This window comes from Cyclopterus lumpus, chromosome 4 (genome assembly GCF_009769545.1).
Source record: "Cyclopterus lumpus isolate fCycLum1 chromosome 4, fCycLum1.pri, whole genome shotgun sequence".
Lineage (NCBI taxonomy): Eukaryota > Metazoa > Chordata > Actinopteri > Perciformes > Cyclopteridae > Cyclopterus > Cyclopterus lumpus.
The window spans coordinates 26,296,372-26,318,208 of NC_046969.1; the positions used below are offsets into that span (position 1 = coordinate 26,296,372).

At 46.9% G+C, this 21,837-nt stretch overlaps 1 protein-coding gene across 1 annotated transcript; it reads left to right on the forward strand.

Annotated features, from left to right (window-relative positions):
* Positions 1–3,345: 3,345 nt before the first annotated feature.
* reps2 (RALBP1 associated Eps domain containing 2) lies at positions 3,346–21,297 on the forward strand. The gene is made up of 18 exons (XM_034531252.1): positions 3,346–3,525; positions 8,541–8,664; positions 9,782–9,960; positions 10,204–10,282; positions 11,216–11,304; positions 11,418–11,559; positions 11,670–11,733; positions 12,367–12,541; positions 12,631–12,672; positions 12,774–12,852; positions 14,041–14,115; positions 14,749–14,794; positions 14,892–15,028; positions 15,626–15,687; positions 15,765–15,857; positions 17,744–17,937; positions 18,386–18,491; positions 21,157–21,297. The coding sequence occupies exons 1-18, from the start codon at positions 3,346–3,348 to the stop codon at positions 21,223–21,225; spliced, it is 1,935 nt and encodes a 644-aa protein (XP_034387143.1). The 3' UTR covers positions 21,226–21,297.
* The last annotated feature ends 540 nt before the right edge of the window (positions 21,298–21,837 follow it).

The window sequence follows — 21,837 nt, forward strand, 5'->3', positions numbered from 1 at the left end:
TGCTTCATACTTCCAGTCAGCTTCTTCCCTCTGTGGCTTCGTGGTAGTTCAGGAGAAACTGGTTTTCTTTTGCATAGCGTGGTTTATAACGTCATAACCTGCATAGTTTATGGCTCTTATACTGAGATTCATACCACGTATGGTCTGAAACAGCTCGCTAAACATAACTTAGTCACTAGCGTCCATTTTGTTTACTGCCAATCCCTGAATCAATATAAAGTATTGAGTCATAGTTCTCGCGGTACCTACGCTTCCTGAAGGCAACGTTGAGGCAGGTCCTCAGCCTTCACTGTTATGCTGCGTTCACACCAAAAGCGTTGCGAACGCTTTTGGTGTGAACGCAGCATAACACGCTGTCACTCATGACACCACGCCCCTTTAGTTGACACCACGCCCCTTAGTTGATACCACGCCCCTTTAGATGATACCACGCCCGTGTAGTTGAAACCACGCCCGTGTAGTTGATACCACACCCCTTTAGTTAATACCATGCACCTTTATCTGATACCACGCCCCTTTAATTGAAACCACACCCCTTTAGTTGATACCAGGTCCCTTTATTTGAAACCACGCCCCTTTAATTGAAACCACACCCCTTTAGTTGATACCAGGTCCCTTTAATTAAAACCACGCCCGTGTATTTGATACCACGCCCCTTTAATTGAAACCACGCCCGTGTATTTGATACCACGCCCCTTTAATTGAAACCACACCCGTGTAGCTATAAAATCTGCTACTGAAGAAAGAGAAAATATATTTTATTCAACAACAAAAAAACGGAACTGAATCTAAATTATATTTAAACCAACTTTTCATACACTTATTTTTATTTCGAATAGACGATCTCAACAAACGGGAGTAAAACACTGTATATTATAATTTTTCATATTTTGGAGCAGACTTTTACGCATTTATTTTGTTAGTGAGCTTCCGTATTTCTCACTTTTCCAGTTGAACCTCAGACTGCACTTCCTACCCTGACCAGATGGTGGCAGCAGAGGCCTTGATTTAATGAAGACACTAACGATGAGCAGCATTCATCATCTTAAATGTTCCTAAACACATAATGCACAATTCATATTTTATATATATTAAAAAAGAATACTATCAGACAATTAAACAGCACAAATGTATGGAAACTTTATAATGAACTAGTACCTCATAATAGGGACTTATTATCTCATAATTATGTCTTACTACCTCATATGACTTACTATCTCATAATTAAACTTAGTAACTCATAATAATGACACACTGTCACATAATTATAACTTATTACCTCATAATTATGACTTTGTATCTCTTTAGTATGATATCATAATTGTGAGACGTCATCATTTGGACCCTCTCATAAAGTGGTCTCCTCATCATGTGGACCCTCTCATGAAGTGGTCTCCTCATCATGTGGACCCTCTCATAAAGTGGTCTCCTCATCATGTGGACCCTCTCATGAAGTGGTCTCCTCATCTATGTGGACCCTCTCATAAAGTGGTCTCCTCATCTATGTGGACCCTCTCATAAAGTGGTCTCCTCATCATGTGGACCCTCTCATGAAGTGGTCTCCTCATCTATGGGGACCCTCTCATGAAGTGGTCTCCTCATCATGTGGACCCTCTCATGAAGTGGTCTCCTCATCTATGTGGACCCTCTCATAAAGTGGTCTCCTCATCTATGTGGACCCTCTCATGAAGTGGTCTCCTCATCTATGGGGACCCTCTCATGAAGTGGTCTCCTCATCATGTGGACCCTCTCATGAAGTGGTCTCCTCATCTATGTGGACCCTCTCATAAAGTGGTCTCCTCATCATGTGGACCCTCTCATAAAGTGGTCTCCTCATCTATGTGGACCCTCTCATGAAGTGGTCTCCTCATCTATGGGGACCCTCTCATGAAGTGGTCTCCTCATCATGTGGACCCTCTCATGAAGTGGTCTCCTCATCTATGGGGACCCTCTCATGAAGTGGTCTCCTCATCTATGTGGACCCTCTCATAAAGTGGTCTCCTCATCATGTGGACCCTCTCATAAAGTGGTCTCATCATGTGGACCCTCTCATAAAGTGGTCTCCTCATCTATGGGGACCCTCTCATAAAGTGGTCTCCTCATCATGTGGACCCTCTCATAAAGTGGTCTCCTCATCTATGTGGACCCTCTCATGAAGTGGTCTCCTCATCATGTGGACCCTCTCATAAAGTGGTCTCCTCATCTATGTGGACCCTCTCATAAAGTGGTCTCCTCATCTATGTGGACCCTCTCATAAAGTGGTCTCCTCATCATGTGGACCCTCTCATAAAGTGGTCTCATCATGTGGACCCTCTCATAAAGTGGTCTCCTCATCTATGGGGACCCTCTCATGAAGTGGTCTCCTCATCTATGGGGACCCTCTCATGAAGTGGTCTCCTCATCTATGTGGACCCTCTCATAAAGTGGTCTCCTCATCTATGGGGACCCTCTCATAAAGTGGTCTCCTCATCTATGTGGACCCTCTCATAAAGTGGTCTCCTCATCATGTGGACCCTCTCATAAAGTGGTCTCCTCATCATGTGGACCCTCTCATAAAGTGGTCTCCTCATCTATGTGGACCCTCTCATGAAGTGGTCTCCTCATCATGTGGACCCTCTCATAAAGTGGTCTCCTCATCATGTGGACCCTCTCATGAAGTGGTCTCCTCATCATGTGGACCCTCTCATAAAGTGGTCTCCTCATCATGTGGACCCTCTCATAAAGTGGTCTCCTCATCATGTGGACCCTCTCATAAAGTGGTCTCCTCATCTATGTGGACCCTCTCATAAAGTGGTCCCCTCATCTATGTGGACCCTCTCATAAAGTGGTCTCCTCATCATGTGGACCCTCTCATAAAGTGGTCTCCTCATCTATGTGGACCCTCTCATGAAGTGGTCTCCTCATCATGTGGACCCTCTCATAAAGTGGTCTCCTCATCATGTGGACCCTCTCATAAAGTGGTCTCCTCATCATGTGGACCCTCTCATGAAGTGGTCTCCTCATCATGTGGACCCTCTCATAAAGTGGTCTCCTCATCATGTGGACCCTCTCATAAAGTGGTCTCCTCATCTATGGGGACCTAAAAGACAACGCTGCGCTCTGGCGCCCCCAGCCGGCTCCGCTCGGTACTGCTACAACCGGCCATACCGGGGCAGTGGGAGTGGAGCCGAGCACCCGGATCTCTCTCCCCGGGAGGTGATCCCGCCCCGCGCCGCTGCCGAACGCCTCCGACTGGAACCACGAGCCGGTCTCCGGTGCGCCGGCACGCATCGACCTGTGCGCCGCTAGTGATTCCCCTCTCCAGCGGCGGTGCCCTCCATGCGTCAGCCCCCCTCCTCCTCCTCCATGGAGCCGGAATCCGGTGCGGCGGCGGCGGGCAGCTTCATCTCCCTGAGCGAGCACGAGCAGCGGTTCTACGCCGGGCTGCACAGCCGGTGCCAAGCCGACGCCTCCGGGACGCTGTCGACCGGCAAAGTGTCGGAGCTGCTGGCGGCGTCGCAGCTGCCGCCGGAGTCCCTGCGCAGGGTGAGTGTGAGCGGCGTGGAGGAGCTGCGGGAGGGGGGGTGGAGGTCTAGAGAGGAGCCTTCTGATGGGGCTTCTGGTGCATGGGGGAGAGAGAGAGAGAGAGAGACCCTGAACGCATGTGTGGCCCTGCAGCATTTCATTGGTTTGAGGTTCTGCGTCGCCTTCAGGCCTGCATATGCATGTTTTATACAAAGTTATGTTTAATGTTCTATGAACAAATATTGAATGTTCTATGAACAAATATTACAATCCAAACAAATGCTTTTTTTCATTTCAGTTTTACTTCATAATTTGGCAGCGAGTTGACGATTTGTCTGAAAAAAGAAACTCAATTGTTTGTGTTTTGTTATTTTCGTTAATATTCTGTTCACGTTGTGGTTCAGCTTACTTGAACATTTTAAGGCCGTCGGTTCCCTGATATTGTTCTCGTGACATGAACAGATGGATTATGAGGATAGCTTGTTTTTCATTTAGCATGACTCAGATCTTTACGTTATTTATTTATTTATTTTATAGTGAATCTTAGTAAATATTGAAGTTAACTGAGCTCAGCTTCACTGAACTTTCTCTACAAAGTTATTTTCAGCTAAATTTTAATGTAGAGACGCCTTATACGCCCCCTGGTGGTCAGGAGAGAGAATGCAGCTTTAACACATGACGCATAGACTTCTATACAACCAGAGGAGTCGCCCCCTGGTGGTCAGGAGAGAGAATGCAGCTTTAACACATGAAGCATAGACTTCTATACAACCAGAGGAGTCGCCCCCTGGTGGTCAGGAGAGAGAATGCAGCTTTAACACATGACGCATAGACTTCTATACAACCAGAGCTTAATGTCTGTTTTGTGGGACAGATGGTCTCTAAATCCTAAGTGATTTACAGTGATTTAAAACTGAGTAAAGTCCTCACAGATTAGAAGCTGAGACCAGGAAACATTGTGATGGTCATCCATCAAAGTAGTTCTGTCTATCAGATACATAGTTTACACTCCGTGCTGCTGTATTATTATTATTATTTCACTGCAGCTGTTGTTCTCCATCCCGGTGACCTTTAAAGGTGGACTAAAGAGGAGACGATGACACATTAAGAGTTCAATGCAAAAGCATTAAAAAAGAGAATGAATGGAAACCAATGGGTCAAGGAGCTGAAACAGGGTCCAATAACTTTAATCTATTTTATCATAAAAAGTATAATTCAAAGCTGGAAAACTGTAGGATTCCAAAATACATTTCACTTCCCGGTCTCATGGAGAAGTGTCCCTTCATGTGAGGGCTGAGCAGCCCAGAACCAGCGAGTCACGGCCGCTCTGCTGACTCATCACATGGGGATCAACAGCGCGGCCCTCGGCCCCGTTGGCCCACCGCGGCCCCATTGTGTGTCCGTGTGGGCGGCAGGAAGTTTGGCATCGAGCAGCCGCGCTTTCCTTCCTGCCCGGCCTGGACCGCCGCCACGCGGGGGTGATTGACACGCCGAGCTCTGGAGCTGCAGGATGTCTGCAGCATCGCTCCGTGACCTCTGGGTTGACCTCTGGGTTGACCTCTGGGTTGACCTCTGGGTTGACCTCTGGGTTGACCTCTGGGTCATTGTGTCACGGTCTCACAAACGCTGCGTTTCCTTCCTCCGTGTGTGTGTGTGTGTGTGTGTGTGTGTGTGTGTGTGTGTGTGAGAGTGTGTGTGAGAGTCTGTGTGTGTGAGAGTCTGTGTGTGTGTGTGTGTGTGTGTGTGTGTGTGTGTGTGTGTGAGTCACGGTTCCCTCTAAAGCGAGCAGCATCTTTACGTCATCGTGTCGGCAGTTAAATCTGTTGTTGTTGTTGTTGTTGACTTCATGGACGGCGAACGGGTCCCATAGTGATACTAATAACAACAACGTGTTTATTTATGCAGCGTCTATAAAAAGAGACGAAGCAGAAGTGAGGAAATAAAACGACAGAACGGGAAGAACCATGTGGTCAAATATTAACTTTAATAAAACGGAACAATAAGTGAGAGAATTAAACCGACAACCTTAATTTTAAATTATTTTAATTTAAACAAAAATAAATCAAAAGCAGTAAAAAAAGTGAAGTTTAAGAAGTGATTTAAATGTAAACAATAGATGAGACGATAAAACAAATCGATACAATAAGAACAACAAAAATAATGATAATAAATAAAAGCACATTTGGAGGTCGAGGCCTCCAACGTGACCTTCAGGTCTTTAAACACGTCGACGATGTGGAGGAACCGGTCCGGCTGGAGGAGGCGGGGCTTATCCAGGACACGCAACACACCTTTGATCTACTCCTCGGGGTTTAAGCAGAAGTAACGTCTCTTAAAGCGACATGAGCGCCCTTTAACCCCAATGCATCATGGGTATCAGCAGCACTTCTGTCGCTCGCATTTTCATAAAGCAGATCATTTTCTTTTTGGTAAAACTGGACTTTAAAACTTCTTTTATGTTTGTTTGTTTTTGGCCCTTTTTATGTCTTTTTATTTAGTGGAGAACTGGAGGAGATGAGGGGATGAGGAGATGAGGAGATGAGGGGATGAGGGGATGAGGAGATGAGGGGATGAGGAGATGAGGAGATGAGGGGATGAGGGGATGAGGAGATGAGGGGTTGAGGAGATGAGGAGATGAGGAGATGAGGGGATGAGGAGATGAGGGGATGAGGAGATGAGGAGATGAGGGGATGAGGGGTTGAGGAGATGAGGGGATGAGGGGATGAGGAGATGAGGAGATGAGGGGATGAGGGGATGAGGGGTTGAGGAGATGAGGAGATGAGGGGATGAGGAGATGGGATGAGGGGATGAGGAGTTGAGGGGTTGAGGAGTTGAGGGGATGAGGGGATGAGGGGATGAGGGGATGAGGAGATGAGGGGATGAGGAGATGAGATGAGGGGTTGAGGGGATGAGGGGATGAGGAGATGAGGAGATCTTTAGATCTCATTTAGAGCTCCTTTAGGACCTCCTTTAGGACCTCATTTAGACCCCCTTCAGACCCCCTTCAGACCTCCTTTAGGACCTCCTTTAGACCCCCTGTAGACCCTCTTTAGAGCTCCTTTAGGACCTCCTTTAGACCCCCTTTAGGACCTCCTCTAGACCTCCTCAGAGGGTTCATTGTGCATCCTTTAGGACCTCCTTTAGACCCCCTTTAGGACCTCCTCTAGACCTCCTCAGAGGGTTCATTGTGCATCCTTTAGGACCTCCTGTAGACCCACTTTAGGACCTCCACTAGACCTCCTCAGAGGGTTCATTGTGCATCCTTTAGGACCTCCTTTAGACCCCCTTTAGGACCTCATCTAGACCTCCTCAGAGGGGGTTCATTGTGCATCCTTTAAGACCTCCTTTAGACCCCCTTTAGGACCTCCTCTAGACCTCCTCAGAGGGTTCATTGTGCATCCTTTAGGACCTCCTTTAGACCCCCTTTAGAACCTCCTCTAGACCTTCTCAGAGGGTTCATTGTGCATCCTTTAGAACCTCCTGTAGACCCACTTTAAGACCTCCTGTAGACCCACTTTAGGACCTCCTCTAGACCTCCTCAGAGGGTTCATTGTGCATCCTTAAGGACCTCCTTTAGACCCCCTTTAGGACCTCCTCTAGACCTCCTCAGAGGGTTCATTGTGCATCCTTTAGGACCTCCTTTAGACCCACTTTAGGACCTCCTCTAGACCTCCTCAGAGGGTTCATTGTGCATCCTTTAGGACCTCCTTTAGACCCCCTTTAGGACCTCCTCTAGACCTCCTCAGAGGGTTCATTGTGCATCCTTTAGGACCTCCTTTAGACCCCCTTTAGGACCTCCTCTAGACCTCCTCAGAGGGTTCATTGTGCATCCTTTAGGACCTCCTTTAGACCCCTTTAGGACCTCCTCTAGACCTCCTCAGAGGGTTCATTGTGCATCCTTTAGGACCTCCTTTAGACCCACTTTAGGACCTCCTGTAGACCCACTTTAGGACCTCCTCTAGACCTCCTCAGAGGGTTCATTGTGCATCCTTTAGGACCTCATTTAGACCCCCTTTAGGACCTCCTCTAGACCTCCTCAGAGGGTTCATTGTGCATCCTTTAGGACCTCCTTTAGACCCACTTTAGGACCTCCTCTAGACCTCCTCAGAGGGTTCATTGTGCATCCTTTAGGACCTCATTTAGACCCCCTTTAGGACCTCCTCTAGACCTCCTCAGAGGGTTCATTGTGCATCCTTTAGGACCTCCTTTAGACCCACTTTAGGACCTCCTGTAGACCCCCTTTAGGACCTCCTCTAGACCTCCTCAGAGGGTTCATTGTGTGACCACGGGACCTCCTTGAGCTGCTGATCCCTCACTTCCTGTTCCTTTCACTGCTTCACTTTTACACATCAGCTGTTTGTGGTGAGGTCATCACGTGTTAAAGATTACCCAGAGAAACATAATATCTGCATTGTTTTGTCTGCTGTGTTTATGACTTAAGAACAGGTGAAACAAGGTTTTGACAGGATATTTCTAATTATTATTTTTTTTCAACTGTGAAAAATGTGTCTGGAAAAGTTTGACCAGGGAAAAACATGTAAATAAATTGTTCATGCGTGAAGCAGTATTGTGTGTTTGTTGTTGTAATACTCGTTTCTACCACTAGAGGCTGAAGCGCACCTCCATGTTTGAGTTTAGAGAGAAATTAAAGAAAACATGAATCCTTCTAGTTTTATGTAGAAGTGGTGCCTCTTGTGGCTGAAATGAGTATTACAACAACAAACACAAACGTTTCACCATGTTTCAGAGAAAAGGAAAACACACTTTCTGGATAACGAAAGATGAGATTTGATTTAAAGTAAATAGTATTTAATATGCGGTGGCAGATTAGTTTGGAGCTTGTTTTGTTTTTTAACTTCCAACTTGGACGGAAACAAATATGAACGACATTCAGAGAGATTAATCTTTAAACTGTATTTAAATCATAAACACGGAGAAGAAAATAACAATTATTTATTGAGTTAAGAGTTAAGAGTTTCTTGAAAGATGGAATAGTTTACATGATATTCTATTCTATTCCTTCTTCTCTCCTCCAGGTGACGGAGCTCTGTGGAGCGAAGCGTCTCGGCTTCTTCAACACGCCGCAGTTCTTTGTGGCCCTGAAGCTGCTCGCAGCCGCCCAATCAGAGCTGCCCATCCACCTGGAGAGCATCACGGCCAGTAAGGAGGGGGGGGGGAGGAGCATCAGGCCAGTAAGGAGGGGGGGGGAGGAGCATCAGGCCAGTAAGGAGGGAGGGGGGAGGAGCATCAGGCCAGTAAGGAGGGAGGGGGGAGGAGCATCAGGCCAGTAAGGAGGGAGGGGGGAGGAGCATCAGGCCAGTAAGGAGGGAGGGGGGAGGAGCATCAGGCCAGTAAGGAGGAGGGGGGGAGGAGCATCAGGCCAGTAAGGAGGGGGGGGGGAGGAGCATCAGGCCAGTAAGGAGGGAGGGGGGGGAGGAGCATCAGGCCAGTAAGGAGGGAGGGGGGAGGAGCATCAGGCCAGTAAGGAGGAGGGGGGGAGGAGCATAAGGCCAGTAAGGAGGGAGGGGGGAGGAGCATCAGGCCAGTAAGGAGGGGAGGGGGGGGAGGAGCATCAGGCCAGTAAGGAGGAGGGGGGGAGGAGCATCAGGCCAGTAAGGAGGGGGGGGGGAGGAGCATCAGGCCAGTAAGGAGGAGGGGGGGAGGAGCATCAGGCCAGTAAGGAGGGGAGGGGGGGAGGAGCATCAGGCCAGTAAGGAGGAGGGGGGGAGGAGCATCAGGCCAGTAAGGAGGGGAGGGGGGGAGGAGCATCAGGCCAGTAAGGAGGGGGGGAGGAGCAGGAGGAGGATCTAGAGCAGAAGGAGGCTCCTCCCCAGAGCGAAAGGGGATCAGGAGATTATCCCAACGTGCAGGATTTGGTCTAATCTGGATCATGAGGAGACGCAGTCACACCAGAACCTTGAGGGAGAACCTGCTTTCCACCTGGAGGATTATTATTGAAGACCCGGTGCCCTTTGACCCCTGATGTCCGTGTGCTCCTCCTGCCCTTTGACCCCTGATGTCCGTGTGCTCCTCCTGCCCTTTGACCCCTGATGTCCGTGTGCTCCTCGTGCCCTTTGACCCCTGATGTCCGTGTGCTCCTCCTGCCCTTTGACCCCTGATGTCCGTGTGCTCCTCGTGCCCTTTGACCCCTGATGTCCGTGTGCTCCTCGTGCCCTTTGACCCCTGATGTCCGTGTGCTCCTCCTGCCCTTTGACCCCTGATGTCCGTGTGCTCCTCCTGCCCTTTGACCCCTGATGTCCGTGTGCTCCTCCTGTAGATCTTCCGCTGCCCCGGTTCACCGGGCTGAAGAACGAGCCGGAGATGCGATACGCTGTCGTCCCGCCGAGTGCCGACGGCCAGGGGGCTCAGACCGGGACCGGGACCGGGACCGGGACCGGATCCGTCTCCTGGACTCCAGCGGACCGGAGACACCCGGAGGACCACGTGGACAGGAAGGTGAGCTCGGGGGGGGTCGACCTCATTCCAGCCGCAGCAGAAAGGCCTCGTTGTTGTGAGATTAGAGGCTCCTTCAGGGCTCCAGACCGTAGACCTCATGAAACCTCCATGTGGGTTCTGCTCAGCAGATTAGAAAACCAGTTGAACCAGTAGATTAAACCACGAGCCCTCCCAGTCTTTGTTAAAGAGATTCAAGTGACCTTATTGTGTTTTTAAGGGTTATATTATTTTTGTTCCCTGAAGGAACCGCGTTCTCCACCTCGATCCCCATCGGCGTACCGATGCTACCCGTACGGCCAGCAGAGGACCGACGCCCTGACCGGTAGGACCACGCCCACTACAGCAGCCTTCCTCTTCCTCTTCCTCTTCCTCACATTAGATCTGAACGTAAAGAACGCTGCTCTCTCTCTCTCTCTCTCTCTCCCTCTGTCTCTCTCTCTCTCTCTCTCTCTCTCTCTCTCTCTCTCTCCCTCTCTCTCTCTCTCTCTCTCTCTCTCTCTCTCTCTCTCTCTCTCTCTCTCTCTCTCTCTCTCTCTCTCTCTCTCTCTCCCTCTAACTCTGTCTCTCTCTCTCCCTCTCCCTCTCTCTCTCTCTCTCTCTCTCTCCCTCTGTCTCTCTCTCTCTCCCTCTCTCTCTCTCCCTCTGTCTCTCTCTCTCTCTCTCCCTCTGTCTCTCTCTCTCTCTCTCTCTCTCCCTCTAACTCTGTCTCTCTCTCTCCCTCTAACTCTGTCTCTCTCTCTCTCCCTCTAACTCTGTCTCTCTCTCTCCCTCTCCCTCTCTCTCTCTCTATAAGCACATGTTTCAGTTCAGGTCACAATCATAGTGTTTAAGTCTCAGTTGTCTTCTTCCCTCGTTCCCTCCTTCCCTCCTTCTCTCGTTCTCTCCTTCCCTCCTTCCCTTCTTCCCTCCTTCCCTCCTTCTCTCCTTCTCTCCTTCCCTCCTTCCCTTCTTCCCTCCTTCTCTCCTTCCCTCCTTCCCTCGTTCCCTCGTTCCCTCGTTCCCTCGTTCCCTCCTTCCCTCCTTCCCTCGTTCCCTCCTTCCCTCCTTCTCTCCTTCTCTCCTTCCCTCCTTCCCTCCTTCCCTTCTTCCCTTCTTCCCTCCTTCTCTCCTTCCCTCCTTCCCTCCTTCCCTTGTTCTCTTCTTCCCTCCTTCTCTCCTTCCCTCCTTTCCTCCTTCCCTCCTTCCCTTGTTCTCTTCTTCCCTTCTTCCCTCCTTCCCTCCTTCCCTCGTTCCCTCGTTCCCTTGTTCCCTGCAGCCTATGAGAGCAGGCCGTCCTCTCGGTCCATGGTTCCCCCAGAGCAGAACTCCTCTCCGGGCCGCTACGGGAGCAGAGCCGCGACGAGGGTAACGCCCCAAATCCTGAAGCTCCGCCTTCACAGTAGACGGCTGTCAGCTGTTCATGATGATTTCTGTATGTCTTCCCTCCTTGCCTCCTTGCCTCCTTGCCTCCTCCCTAGACCTCCTCGTCGGAGAGGCTGGACCAGCAGGGCCTCGTGGACTCTCCTGACGACGCCCCCTGGAGGATCACAGAGGAACAGCTGGAGTATTACACCAATCAGTTCAGGAGCCTGCAGCCCGACCTGGGGGCTCTCATCCGGGGTATGGGACCCCGCCCCCCCCCCCCCCTCCCCCGCCCACCAGCCCCCCTGCTGATGCTTCTATTTATTATTATTTTATTAATATTTTAAATCACATTCTTTCTACTAAAGGAACCATCGCCAAGAACTTCTTCACCAAATCTAAGCTCCCCATTCCAGAACTTTCCCACATTTGGTGAGTGTCTCAATCACACTTTATTTACACAAATTAATATTTAACACAAGTTTTCTAAAACAATGATGTCATAATAAGCAAATGAGGCATTACTAATTTGCTGAATTTAGGAGAAATCTAGGGACATATAAAGAGAAAGTAGTCAAATAAAGATTTTCTTTCAAGGCAATTCATATTTTTACTAAAAATTAAATACCAAATTAAACAGATTGTTTAATATAAATTTTGAATCTAAAAAAATAATCGGCTCCACTTTCATCTTTTCCAGATATTATAACATTTTCTAAATTGATTTCCTTTGAAGGAAGTTGAGGTAAAACTGATATTTTCCTATAAAGTCTCTAACTTTGCAGAAATTATTCAGAATTGTTCTTTTCCAATAAAATTATTGAATAAATTGGCAATAAATTGTCTTTTGGTTATTGCACGACAAAGACTGATCTAATGTATCTATAAATAAAAACAATTAGCTAAAAAATAAATATATATATTTTTACTGACATTAACTACCAAATTAAACACGTTGTATATAAATAAAGGAAATGATGGACCCACGTCCTGAAGCACCATTCTTTGTAGATGTTTTAAATATTATTATATTATTATTCTAATAATCTAGTGTTTCCTTTGAAGGGAGCTGAGCGACGTGGACCGAGACGGAGCGCTCAGCTTCCCCGAGTTCTGCGTGGCGTTCCACCTCATCGTGGCGCGTAAGAACGGGTTCCCCCTCCCGGAGCGCCTCCCCCCCACGCTGAGGACCGGCCTCCTGCAGTCGGACCGGGACCAGGACTCGCCGGACACCCCCGAGGTGAGGCAGCGGGGGGTCCTGAAGGTTCTGCGTGTTCTGCTTCAGGTGGAAGGTTCTTCAAGGTGGAACTCTCGTTGTTCTCTTTGCAGAGTCTGGAGCCGCTCATCGTGTTCGAGGAACCGAGTCCCGCGGTGAGGAGCTGCTGCAGTTCCTGCTCGCTGCCCGCAGGGGGCAGCAGCTCCACCTTAAAACAGTCTGCTTGTTGTCTTTGTTTGTTTGTTTGTTTGTTTAGAATCGGAGCGCCGTCGAGCGTCTCCAGCCAGATCCGACCTCAACGACCCGGGATGTGAAAGAGGAATCACGTAAACAAGGTAAACATCATGTAAACTTCACATAAACAATGTAAACATCATGTTAACCTCACGTAAACAATGTAAACATCATGTAAACTTCCCGTAAACAATGTAAACATCATGTAAACTTCACGTAAACAAGGTAAACATCATGTAAACAAGGTACACATAATGTAAACAAAGGTAACCATCATATAAACATCATGTAAACAAGGTAAACATAATGTAAACAAGGTAAAAATAATGTAAACATAATGTAAACAAGGTCAACATAATGTAAACAAGGTAAAACATAATGTAAACAAGGTAAAACATAATGTAAACATCAAGTAAACAAGGTAAACATCATGTAAACAAGGTACACATAATGTAAACAAAGGTAACCATCATATACACATCATGTAAACAAGGTAAACATAATGTAAACAAGGTAAAAAATAATGTAAACATAATGTAAACAACGTCAACATAATGTAAACAAGGTAAAACATAATGTAAACATCACGTAAATGAGGTTAACATAATGTAAACAAGGTAAACATCATGTAAACAAGGTCAACATAATGTAAACAAGGTAAAACATAATGTAAACATCAAGTAAACAAGGTAAACATCAGCGACGGCCTGTCGAGTTTATTAAGACATAAACTAGAATACTAGCATATTTCTAAAAACGAATAGAAATAGAATAATCACCTCCTTTAAAAGCTTGTTGTCGAGCAAATTCAGTGAAGTTAAGAGTTATTTATTAATTAGTAGATACAGAAGTTATTTGTGTGTGTTTCTGTCAATGTATTACTTACTTTACTAATTACTTTTTATATATATGTATATATAAATATTATGTATATATATTTATTATATATATATATATATATAATATATATATAGTATAATATATATATTTATATAATTTAATATATACAACTATTATATATATATATTTAATTATAATATATATATATATATATATATATATATATATATATATACATATAGTAGTATATCCAACTTTATTTTAATAAACTAAATGTGTTCTTTTCCTGTCTAAACACTGACCTTCTCTGTGTGAACTGGTTAATAACTATACTCTCTAGTCTACAACTCTTTGAGTCTGTGTGTTCAGTTATTAACGTAGAAACACAGACTTCGTCTTCTTCATAATGAAACCACGACTCGGCGTCCATGTTTGTTTCTCCTCTGCAGACGTCGGCGTGAAGACGGCGATGTCGTCTGCAGAGAAACGGATTCTCCATCTCGGGGCCTTCACCGAGCGGCCAGGTGGGAAGACTCGTCCGTCATCACGTTATTGATCCCGATGTGGGATCAATAACGTGATGACGGACGTAACAAATACAAGAAACCAGACTAAATAAACAATATAATCACCGGTCACATATTTATTCATCAGCAAAGTAGTAACATTATATTATATGAATACAAAAGATATATAATTACTACTCTCTCTCTCTCTACATATATATATATATATATATATATATATTATTATAATAATTTAAATATGCAGCATTCTGTAACTGTCGGGTTATTATATTATTGTTATTGTTATTATTATTATTCCTATTATTATCCAGAAGTTACCCGAGAAATAAACTGTTAAAACATTTTTTTGTAAAATGACGGATTAAAAATGAGTGAAAAGTAAAATGAAAAAAGAATGACAATTAATTTCAGTATTTAGCTGAAGGAAAAAAAAGGTCATTTCTCCTGAACGTCCAGCAGATGGCGCTCTGCTGCAACGCTTCACCTTCACTCCGGTTCTATATTTGATGAGATCAGGTTTAACCCCCGAGCTGCAGAAGGAGAAGATGAGGGTCACGTTTCAGGAGGTGCTTCTCATTTTAAAGACCTAAAGTCTGACTTGTTGGTGTCTCGTATCTGTCGTCACAACAGAGCCTCAGGACCTGGACCCACACATGAGGACGAGAACTAGACCGAGGTAAGACCCCCCCCCCCCCCCCAATTATTCCAGTCCTCTGAACTCATTTAAAACCTGTTGTTTGTTTTTTCTTCGACCCGTGTGACCTCTGGTCCAGGTCCTACTCCAGCACCTCTGTAGAAGATGCAATGAAGAAGGCAGAGGAGCCTCCCACCCCCCCACCTCGACCCCAGAAGACCCACTCCAGAGCCTCCTCGCTGGACCTCAACAAGCTCTTCCAGCAGGGAACTCCAGGTACGACAAGGAGACCACCTCCGGTTCTTCAAAGGGTCTCCTCTGGTTGTATAGAAGTCTATGCTTCATGTTAAAGCTGCATTCTCTCTCCTGACAACCAGGGGGCGACTCCTCTGGTTGTATAGAAGTCTATGCTTCATGTGTTAAGGCTGCATTCTCTCTACTGACCACCAGGGGGCGACTCCTCTGGTTGTATAGAAGTCTATGCTTCATGTGTTAAAGCTGCATTCTCTCTCCTGACCACCAGGGGGCGACTCCTCTGGTTGTATAGAAGTCTATGCTTCATGTGTTAAAGCTGCATTCTCTGTCCTGACCACCAGGAGGCGACTCCTCTGGTTGTATAGAAGTCTATATAAAATGACTCTACTCAATGAATCTGTTCGTACGGGAGGTTCTCAGATGAACTTCCTGTGGCCACAGTTCTTCTTTCACGGGTAACCAGAAAGGGGAACTGAAGCTGTTCGGGTGTCCGTCAGAGTCCGATCATGAAAATGTGGGCGATTTATTCGTGTTTTTAAAGAGTGAGAACCGACTGCCGAGAGGACCATGGAGGTGAGCCGCTGTGGTTTACTCTGTGATGTTTGGTCTTGTTTTTAGGCATAAAGAGCGGATGGCTGCCGCCTCCTCCTGCCCTCCCTCCTCGACCATCAACCTCACAGGTGAGCCCGGTTGCATCGCCCAAAGTATAAATGTCTCTGAGTCCGCGATGAGTGAAAGTCCTCTCGTCTCTCGTCAGGTTTCTCACTTCATCGTCGGCGTTTCAGAGAAAACTCCCCAGAAAAAAGTGCAGCAGCCAAACTTTGCTGACTTCAGTCACTTCAGAGAAGAGGTGAGCGCAAACATTGAGTTGTGTTTTGCAAATGAAGCGACTTGTCGCTCTGAAACAGGGAATTATAAGCAGGAAAATGAAAAGCTCCCGTCCAGATTCTCTAGCTACCCGAAAAATCACATATCAAGCAAGATATGTTTGACCCAATACCTTGAAACAGATATGCAATATTACAACTTCAAAGCTTCATGTGTTAAAGCTGCATTCTCTCTCCTGACCACCAGGGGGCGACTCCTCTGGTTGTATAGAAGTCTATGCTTCATGTGTTAAAGCTGCATTCTCTCTCCTGACCACCAGGGGGCGACTCCTCTGGTTGTATAGAAGTCTCTGCTTCATGTGTTAAAGCTGCATTCTCTCTCCTGACCACCAGGGGGCGACTTGACTTTATTTTTTTCCCACTGTACTTTACTGTATTCTACTTTACTTTACACCTATTTGCCTAACTAATGGTTCCACCCCTTCCCAGTGATCCCAGCAGGTCAGTCGTTGAGGCACTGGGCAGTCGGCCAGTAACGATGCTGCGTCTTTGGGGTTTTTCTTCTCTTTTTTCCTCTTCCAAAGCAGAACTGAATCCACATCTTCAGTCATCCGAACCCAGCGGGTTCCACTCAGCCGGACCGGCTTCCATCGTATGAATGTATTTATTTCACCTGGTCTGGACTGGCTTCCTGTTGGCGTGTTTCAGTGAAAGGAGCCCGGCAGTAAAGTCCATGTGACCTTCGTCTGACGCGACCACACAGACTGCTGATGGAGCTCCTGTGGTTAAACTACTCAAGGACCTTTTTTAAAAATGTTTCCATGCTGCGGTTGTGTTTCACATGCAGCGGCGCTCTGCATCTCAGGCTCATTATTCGTGTCTGGCAGTGGCGTTGCTCAGCAGAATGGACTTCCAGCGCGGCGTCGGCCTGTTTAAACCATCAGGAAAGACCAGGAATTTCTACTCGCCGCCGCTGTGCAGACGGCGGCGGCGAGTAGAAACGATCGGATCAAATTCACGGAGTCCGACATTAACAGATGGGAAACGATGCCGTGAAGAAGAAGGCCGAGGAGGCGCTGCCCAGTGAGAAGTGCCTTCAACTTTCCAAACGGCTTCATGGGAAATAGTCTCAAAGTGAAATGTATTGGTTTTGAGTTCAGAGACGTGAGTCGTCTGTTTTTATTCGTGTTGCTCAGCACGAAGATAAAGTCAACGGAAAGTTAAACGTGGTGAAAGGAATTAAAGGCATCCACGTCACTGAGGAACAGTCGGAACAAGAGACGTACTCTATAAGATGTTGCTGGTTGTGTTGCCTAAACCCAACTGGTGGTTGTGTTGCCTAAACCCAACTGCTGGTTGTGTTGCCTAAACCCAACTGGTGGTTGTGTTGCCTAAACCCAACTGGTGGTTGTGTTGCCTAAACCCAACTGGTGGTTGTGTTGCCTAAACCCAACTGGTGGTTGTGTTGCCTAAACCCAACTGGTGGTTGTGTTGCCTAAACCCAACTGGTGGTTGTGTTGCCTAAACCCAACTGGTGGTTGGGTTGCCTAAACCCAACTGCTGGTTGTGTTGCCTAAACCCAACTGCTGGTTGGGTTGCCTAAACCTAAGTGTTGGTGGTTTAGTTGTCTAAACCTAACTGTTGGTGGCTGTGTTGCCTAAACCTAACCAACCATGATGTATTTTCTGTGTTTAGTTTCTTTAACCTACCAGTTGGTGTCCCTGTAAACGAAACCCACAGACTGCATTCCAGTATTATTTAACTGCTGTGAGCCCGAATGAAGAACTTGACCTTCAGGTGTTCCACCGTTAACCTCTGGGGCTCCTTTAGAGAGTCCGGAGGTCAGGACTCATTCGTGATTGTGATCTTTAATTGTTCTCTTGCTCGTTTGCTTCTGTCTGTTCTGCAGGAGGAGAGCGGCGTGAAACCAGAGGATCGGGGTCCGCGCTCGAGACTCGGTCCGAGCTCCGAAGACCTGGAGACCGCTTCCAAACAGGTCCCCGACGTGGTTTCTCTCAGCCAGGCGCCACAGAAGCCGGTCCGCAGGAAGTACCACGCGGAGAGCCAGAACCTGGAGACCACGCCCACCAAACCTGCTCAGAAGTCAGTGTGACCCCCTGACCCTAAGATACAAACCAACTGATTGTATTGTGTAAAATGGACCCCAAAGAAAACAGAGAAACAAGAGTGTTACAGCTGCTCTCATCAATATTTGTATTATCACTTTATTGATAGTCAAGTGTCTAAGTGTATTGATTCAGGAAGAGAGGAACACTGATATCGTCCGTTGTAGGTAAAGTCAGCTGATATCAACCTTTCATCTGAATTGACCATTTCCTACCATATCTAAAGACATCAAAACAGGAAGTCAGTGGTTAGTTAAAGCCCGCCTCCTACTCGATTTGATTGGCCAAGTGTGACACCAGCGCTGAACATTGGTGAATGTTTATTAACATGTTTTCCTTTTTAAGTTGTGCTCTTAACAAGTTCCCCTCATGTTTTACTACTTTTTATTTATCCGGACGATTAATCCCAACATTTCGTCTCTCAGGCCGCCGTCCAAACAGAAGCGTGAGATCCAGACGGCGATCCGTAAAAACAAGGAGAGCAACGCCGTGCTGACGCGCCTCAACAGCGAGCTCCAGCAGCAGCTCAAGGTCAGCCGCCTCGTTTCTGCTCGTGCAACCGTCCCAGCATCCTGTGTGTGAACGGGCGTTGGTGGCGGACCACAGCGGCTTCCTGACATTCCCTGACCCGGGGGGGGGATATTATGACAAAGAGATTTTCACCTCCAAAGCGTGACAGCGTAGTGGCGTTCGCGGTTTGAAAGTGTTCCTCGATCACGTGTCAGAAGCTGAATTCTTTTGCTTTCAGCGTTGGCTGTTCTCTCACTCTGGAAAACATTTATGCGTTTGTTCCTTTGCAGTTTATTTGTGAACTTCAGTTCATAGTTGTGCAGAACATAACTCCATAACAGCTGCTAGAAAAGACAACAAGGTCGACAACGCCTGTAATCTGTTATCCACCTTGAAGTAACCTGGTGGTCGAACCAATAATCGAGGCTGCTAATTTGGTAAAAACTAATAAATATTCTGTTGCTGCATGGCCTATTTCTCACTTTAAATATTTTCAGAAACACATTTTAAGTTTGTCGCCCGACGTTAAAGCTAAACATTAGTTTATGGTCTCAATCTCTAGTTTCAAGTCTTCGTGATGTTCATTTAGTAAATTATGGTAATTTAGAGTCAAACAGACCATAAAGCAGGGGATGCTTTAGGGGCGGGGCTACACGGTGATTGACAGGTCGACACCAGAGACGTATACTCTACGTCGCTCCTCCTCCGTCCAAATATGGTCACTTATGTTCTCTGGTTGCAAAAAACAAGATGGCGACGACCAAATCGCCAAACTTGAGGCTTCATAACATCCACAAACCAACAAGAGAGACTACTTCTTATAGACAGTTGGGCCAGAAACGCCCCCCCCGTCACATAAAACCATAAAACCCAGTCATGTAGCGAGTGTAGCGCGACGCTCGGGCCTCAGCGTAGACATCGCGGTGGGACCAACAACCAAAGCTCCCTCTTCATTCCATTGTGGTGACGAACCCTCCAGCTCAACCGTCTGCTCCCTTCAGCCGTCACTCGAAGCCGAACTAATGGCTGTTTGCATTGGCGGGCCGCCCGTGTCTCACGCACTCCCTTTTGGAAACACATGCCGCATGCCGGTCATTCCCCTCGTCGGTGATCCGGCTTTAACCCAACGCGCGGCGAAGGAATAAAACAGTTTAAATGTCCTTTATGTTAATGTCGGCCGTCTTCCGGGACTTCGTTCATCGGCTCTAATTCTGCTGGTTACTCAAAAGCATCCGAGGAATTCTGCAGAGAAAGGCATACGTGTCTTCATATAGACTCCGGCCGTTGGCATTCACAACTGTCTTGTTTAAAATAGAGCTGGTCAGCAGGGTGTGTGAGGAAGGAAAAGCAACAGCTACCTCTTGGCTTTGCTCCACTAACGGGGAAGTTGTGTGTAGAAATAAAGTAGTAGTAGAGTCAGTAGTAGTACTTCTCTGGTTGTATAGAAGTCTATGTTGCATGTGTTAAAGCTGAAGCTGCATTCTCTCTACTGCTCACCAGGGGCGTGCACCTCCAACCCTAACTAGTAAAGTCAGTAGTAACTCTCAATCACCTTGTAGCCCCGCCCCTAAAGCATCCCCTGCTTTATGGTCTGTTTGACTCTAAATGACCATAATTTACTAAATGAACATCACGCTGTATTGAAGAAGACTTGGAACTAGAGATTGAGACCAAAAACTAATGTTTACAATGTTTACTGAGGGAATAAATCAAGAGAAGTAGAGTCATTTATATAGACTTCTATACAACCAGAGGAGTCGCCCCCTGGTGGTCAGGAGAGAGAATGCAGCTTTAACACATGAAGCATAGACTTCTATACAACCAGAGGAGTCGCCTCCTGGTAGTCAGGAGAGAGAATGCAGCTTCAACACATGAAGCATAGACTTCTATACAACCAGAGGAGTCGCCTCCTGGTGGTCAGGAGAGAGAATGCAGCTTCAACACATGAAGCATAGACTTCTATACAACCAGAGGAGTCGCCCCCTGGTGGTCAGGAGAAAGAATGTAGCTTTAACACATGAAGCATAGACTTCGATACAACCAGAGGAGTCGCCCCCTGGTGGTCAGGAGAAAGAATGTAGCTTTAACACATGAAGCATAGACTTCTATACAACCAGAGGAGTCCACACACACCAGAAGAGGCTGTTTTGGGGTGTAATTGACTTTCAGGGTTTCCTCTTCTTAAAAAGCTATTTAAAGGAATACTTCACCCACAAAATGTCATACATCAGTTACTCTCCACGGTGAACGGGGAATAAACAAGAACCATCGGAAAGATTAAAATCTGACAATAACGACAATAATTACAGCTTCTGGTTGTGATCAACGGTGTAGTTTCGGGTTTCAGCGGTACTGATTGTGTGTCTGCCTTGAAAGTGCTTGAGGACAGAGGAGTCTAGGGGGGTTGTTAGGATGGACCCCGAGTATTGTGCCCCCCCCCCCCCCCATGCTGTGTTGAGTCACAAGGTCAGATTCTAGACATGAAATGTCAGCGCTGTACATATTCTACATTCTCACAATAATCCGCTCCATGTGAGCCGGCTGATGGAGTTGTTTTCTCTGCCGCTCTCCAGGGTTCACTGTCGAGGACTCAAACAAACAAACGAGCGAGCGCCCGGGTTCCTCTGGGGTTCCTCTGGGGTTCTAAGGTCGTGTTGTATGTGTTTTCTCTGGTTTTTGGCTGCAGGTGGTTCACCAGGAGAGGGTCACCTTGGAGACCCAGCTGGAGCTCCAGCGGCCTCTGGCCTCCACGTGACGGCGCTGGGAGTCCGGTTCGAGTCCCGTTTCTGTAAAACGGGAACGTTCTTGGTCAGAAGGGTCGACGACGACGTTACTTATACCTTTAATAATGTTCTGCAGGATTAAAACAATATCCTGTCATTTATTTCTCCTCTTTTGACCCCCCCCCCCCCCCATGAATCTTCTCCCCCTCATACATGGAGCAGTTGTTCCTCTCTATGGATATCAAGTGCATTCCATGTGGTCGAAAGCAAGTAACGGTGCTACGGATTAGTTTCTAAATACCTTTTTGCACTTAAAAGATTAAAAGAAAAATGCACATTTAGCTTCGGATTTCCAGCCTTTCCATATGATTGTTGTCACAACACTGAGGACACATGAGGACACTGAGGACACTAACATATGAGGACACATGAGGCCACCGACACATGAGGACACTGACTCATGAGGACACTCAGGACAATGAGGACACTAACTCATGAGGACACATGAGGACACTGACACATGAGTACACTGACTCGTGAGGACACTGACTCATGAGGACACTCAGGACAATGAGGACACTGACTCATGAGGACACTGACAAATGAGTACACTGACTCGTGAGGACACTCAGGACAATGAGGAC

What these genes read in the sequence shown, in the direction of transcription:
- reps2 (XM_034531252.1), top strand. Translation starts at nt 3,346, where the DNA reads ATGGAGCCGGAATCCGGTGCGGCGGCGGCGGGCAGCTTCATCTCCCTG. An exon ending in ACTCGCCGGACACCCCCGAG is followed by an intron (nt 12,542 to 12,630) that starts GTGAGGCAGCGG and finishes TTCTCTTTGCAG; the next exon opens with AGTCTGGAGCCGCTCATCGT. An exon ending in AGGACGAGAACTAGACCGAG is followed by an intron (nt 14,795 to 14,891) that starts GTAAGACCCCCC and finishes CCTCTGGTCCAG; the next exon opens with GTCCTACTCCAGCACCTCTG.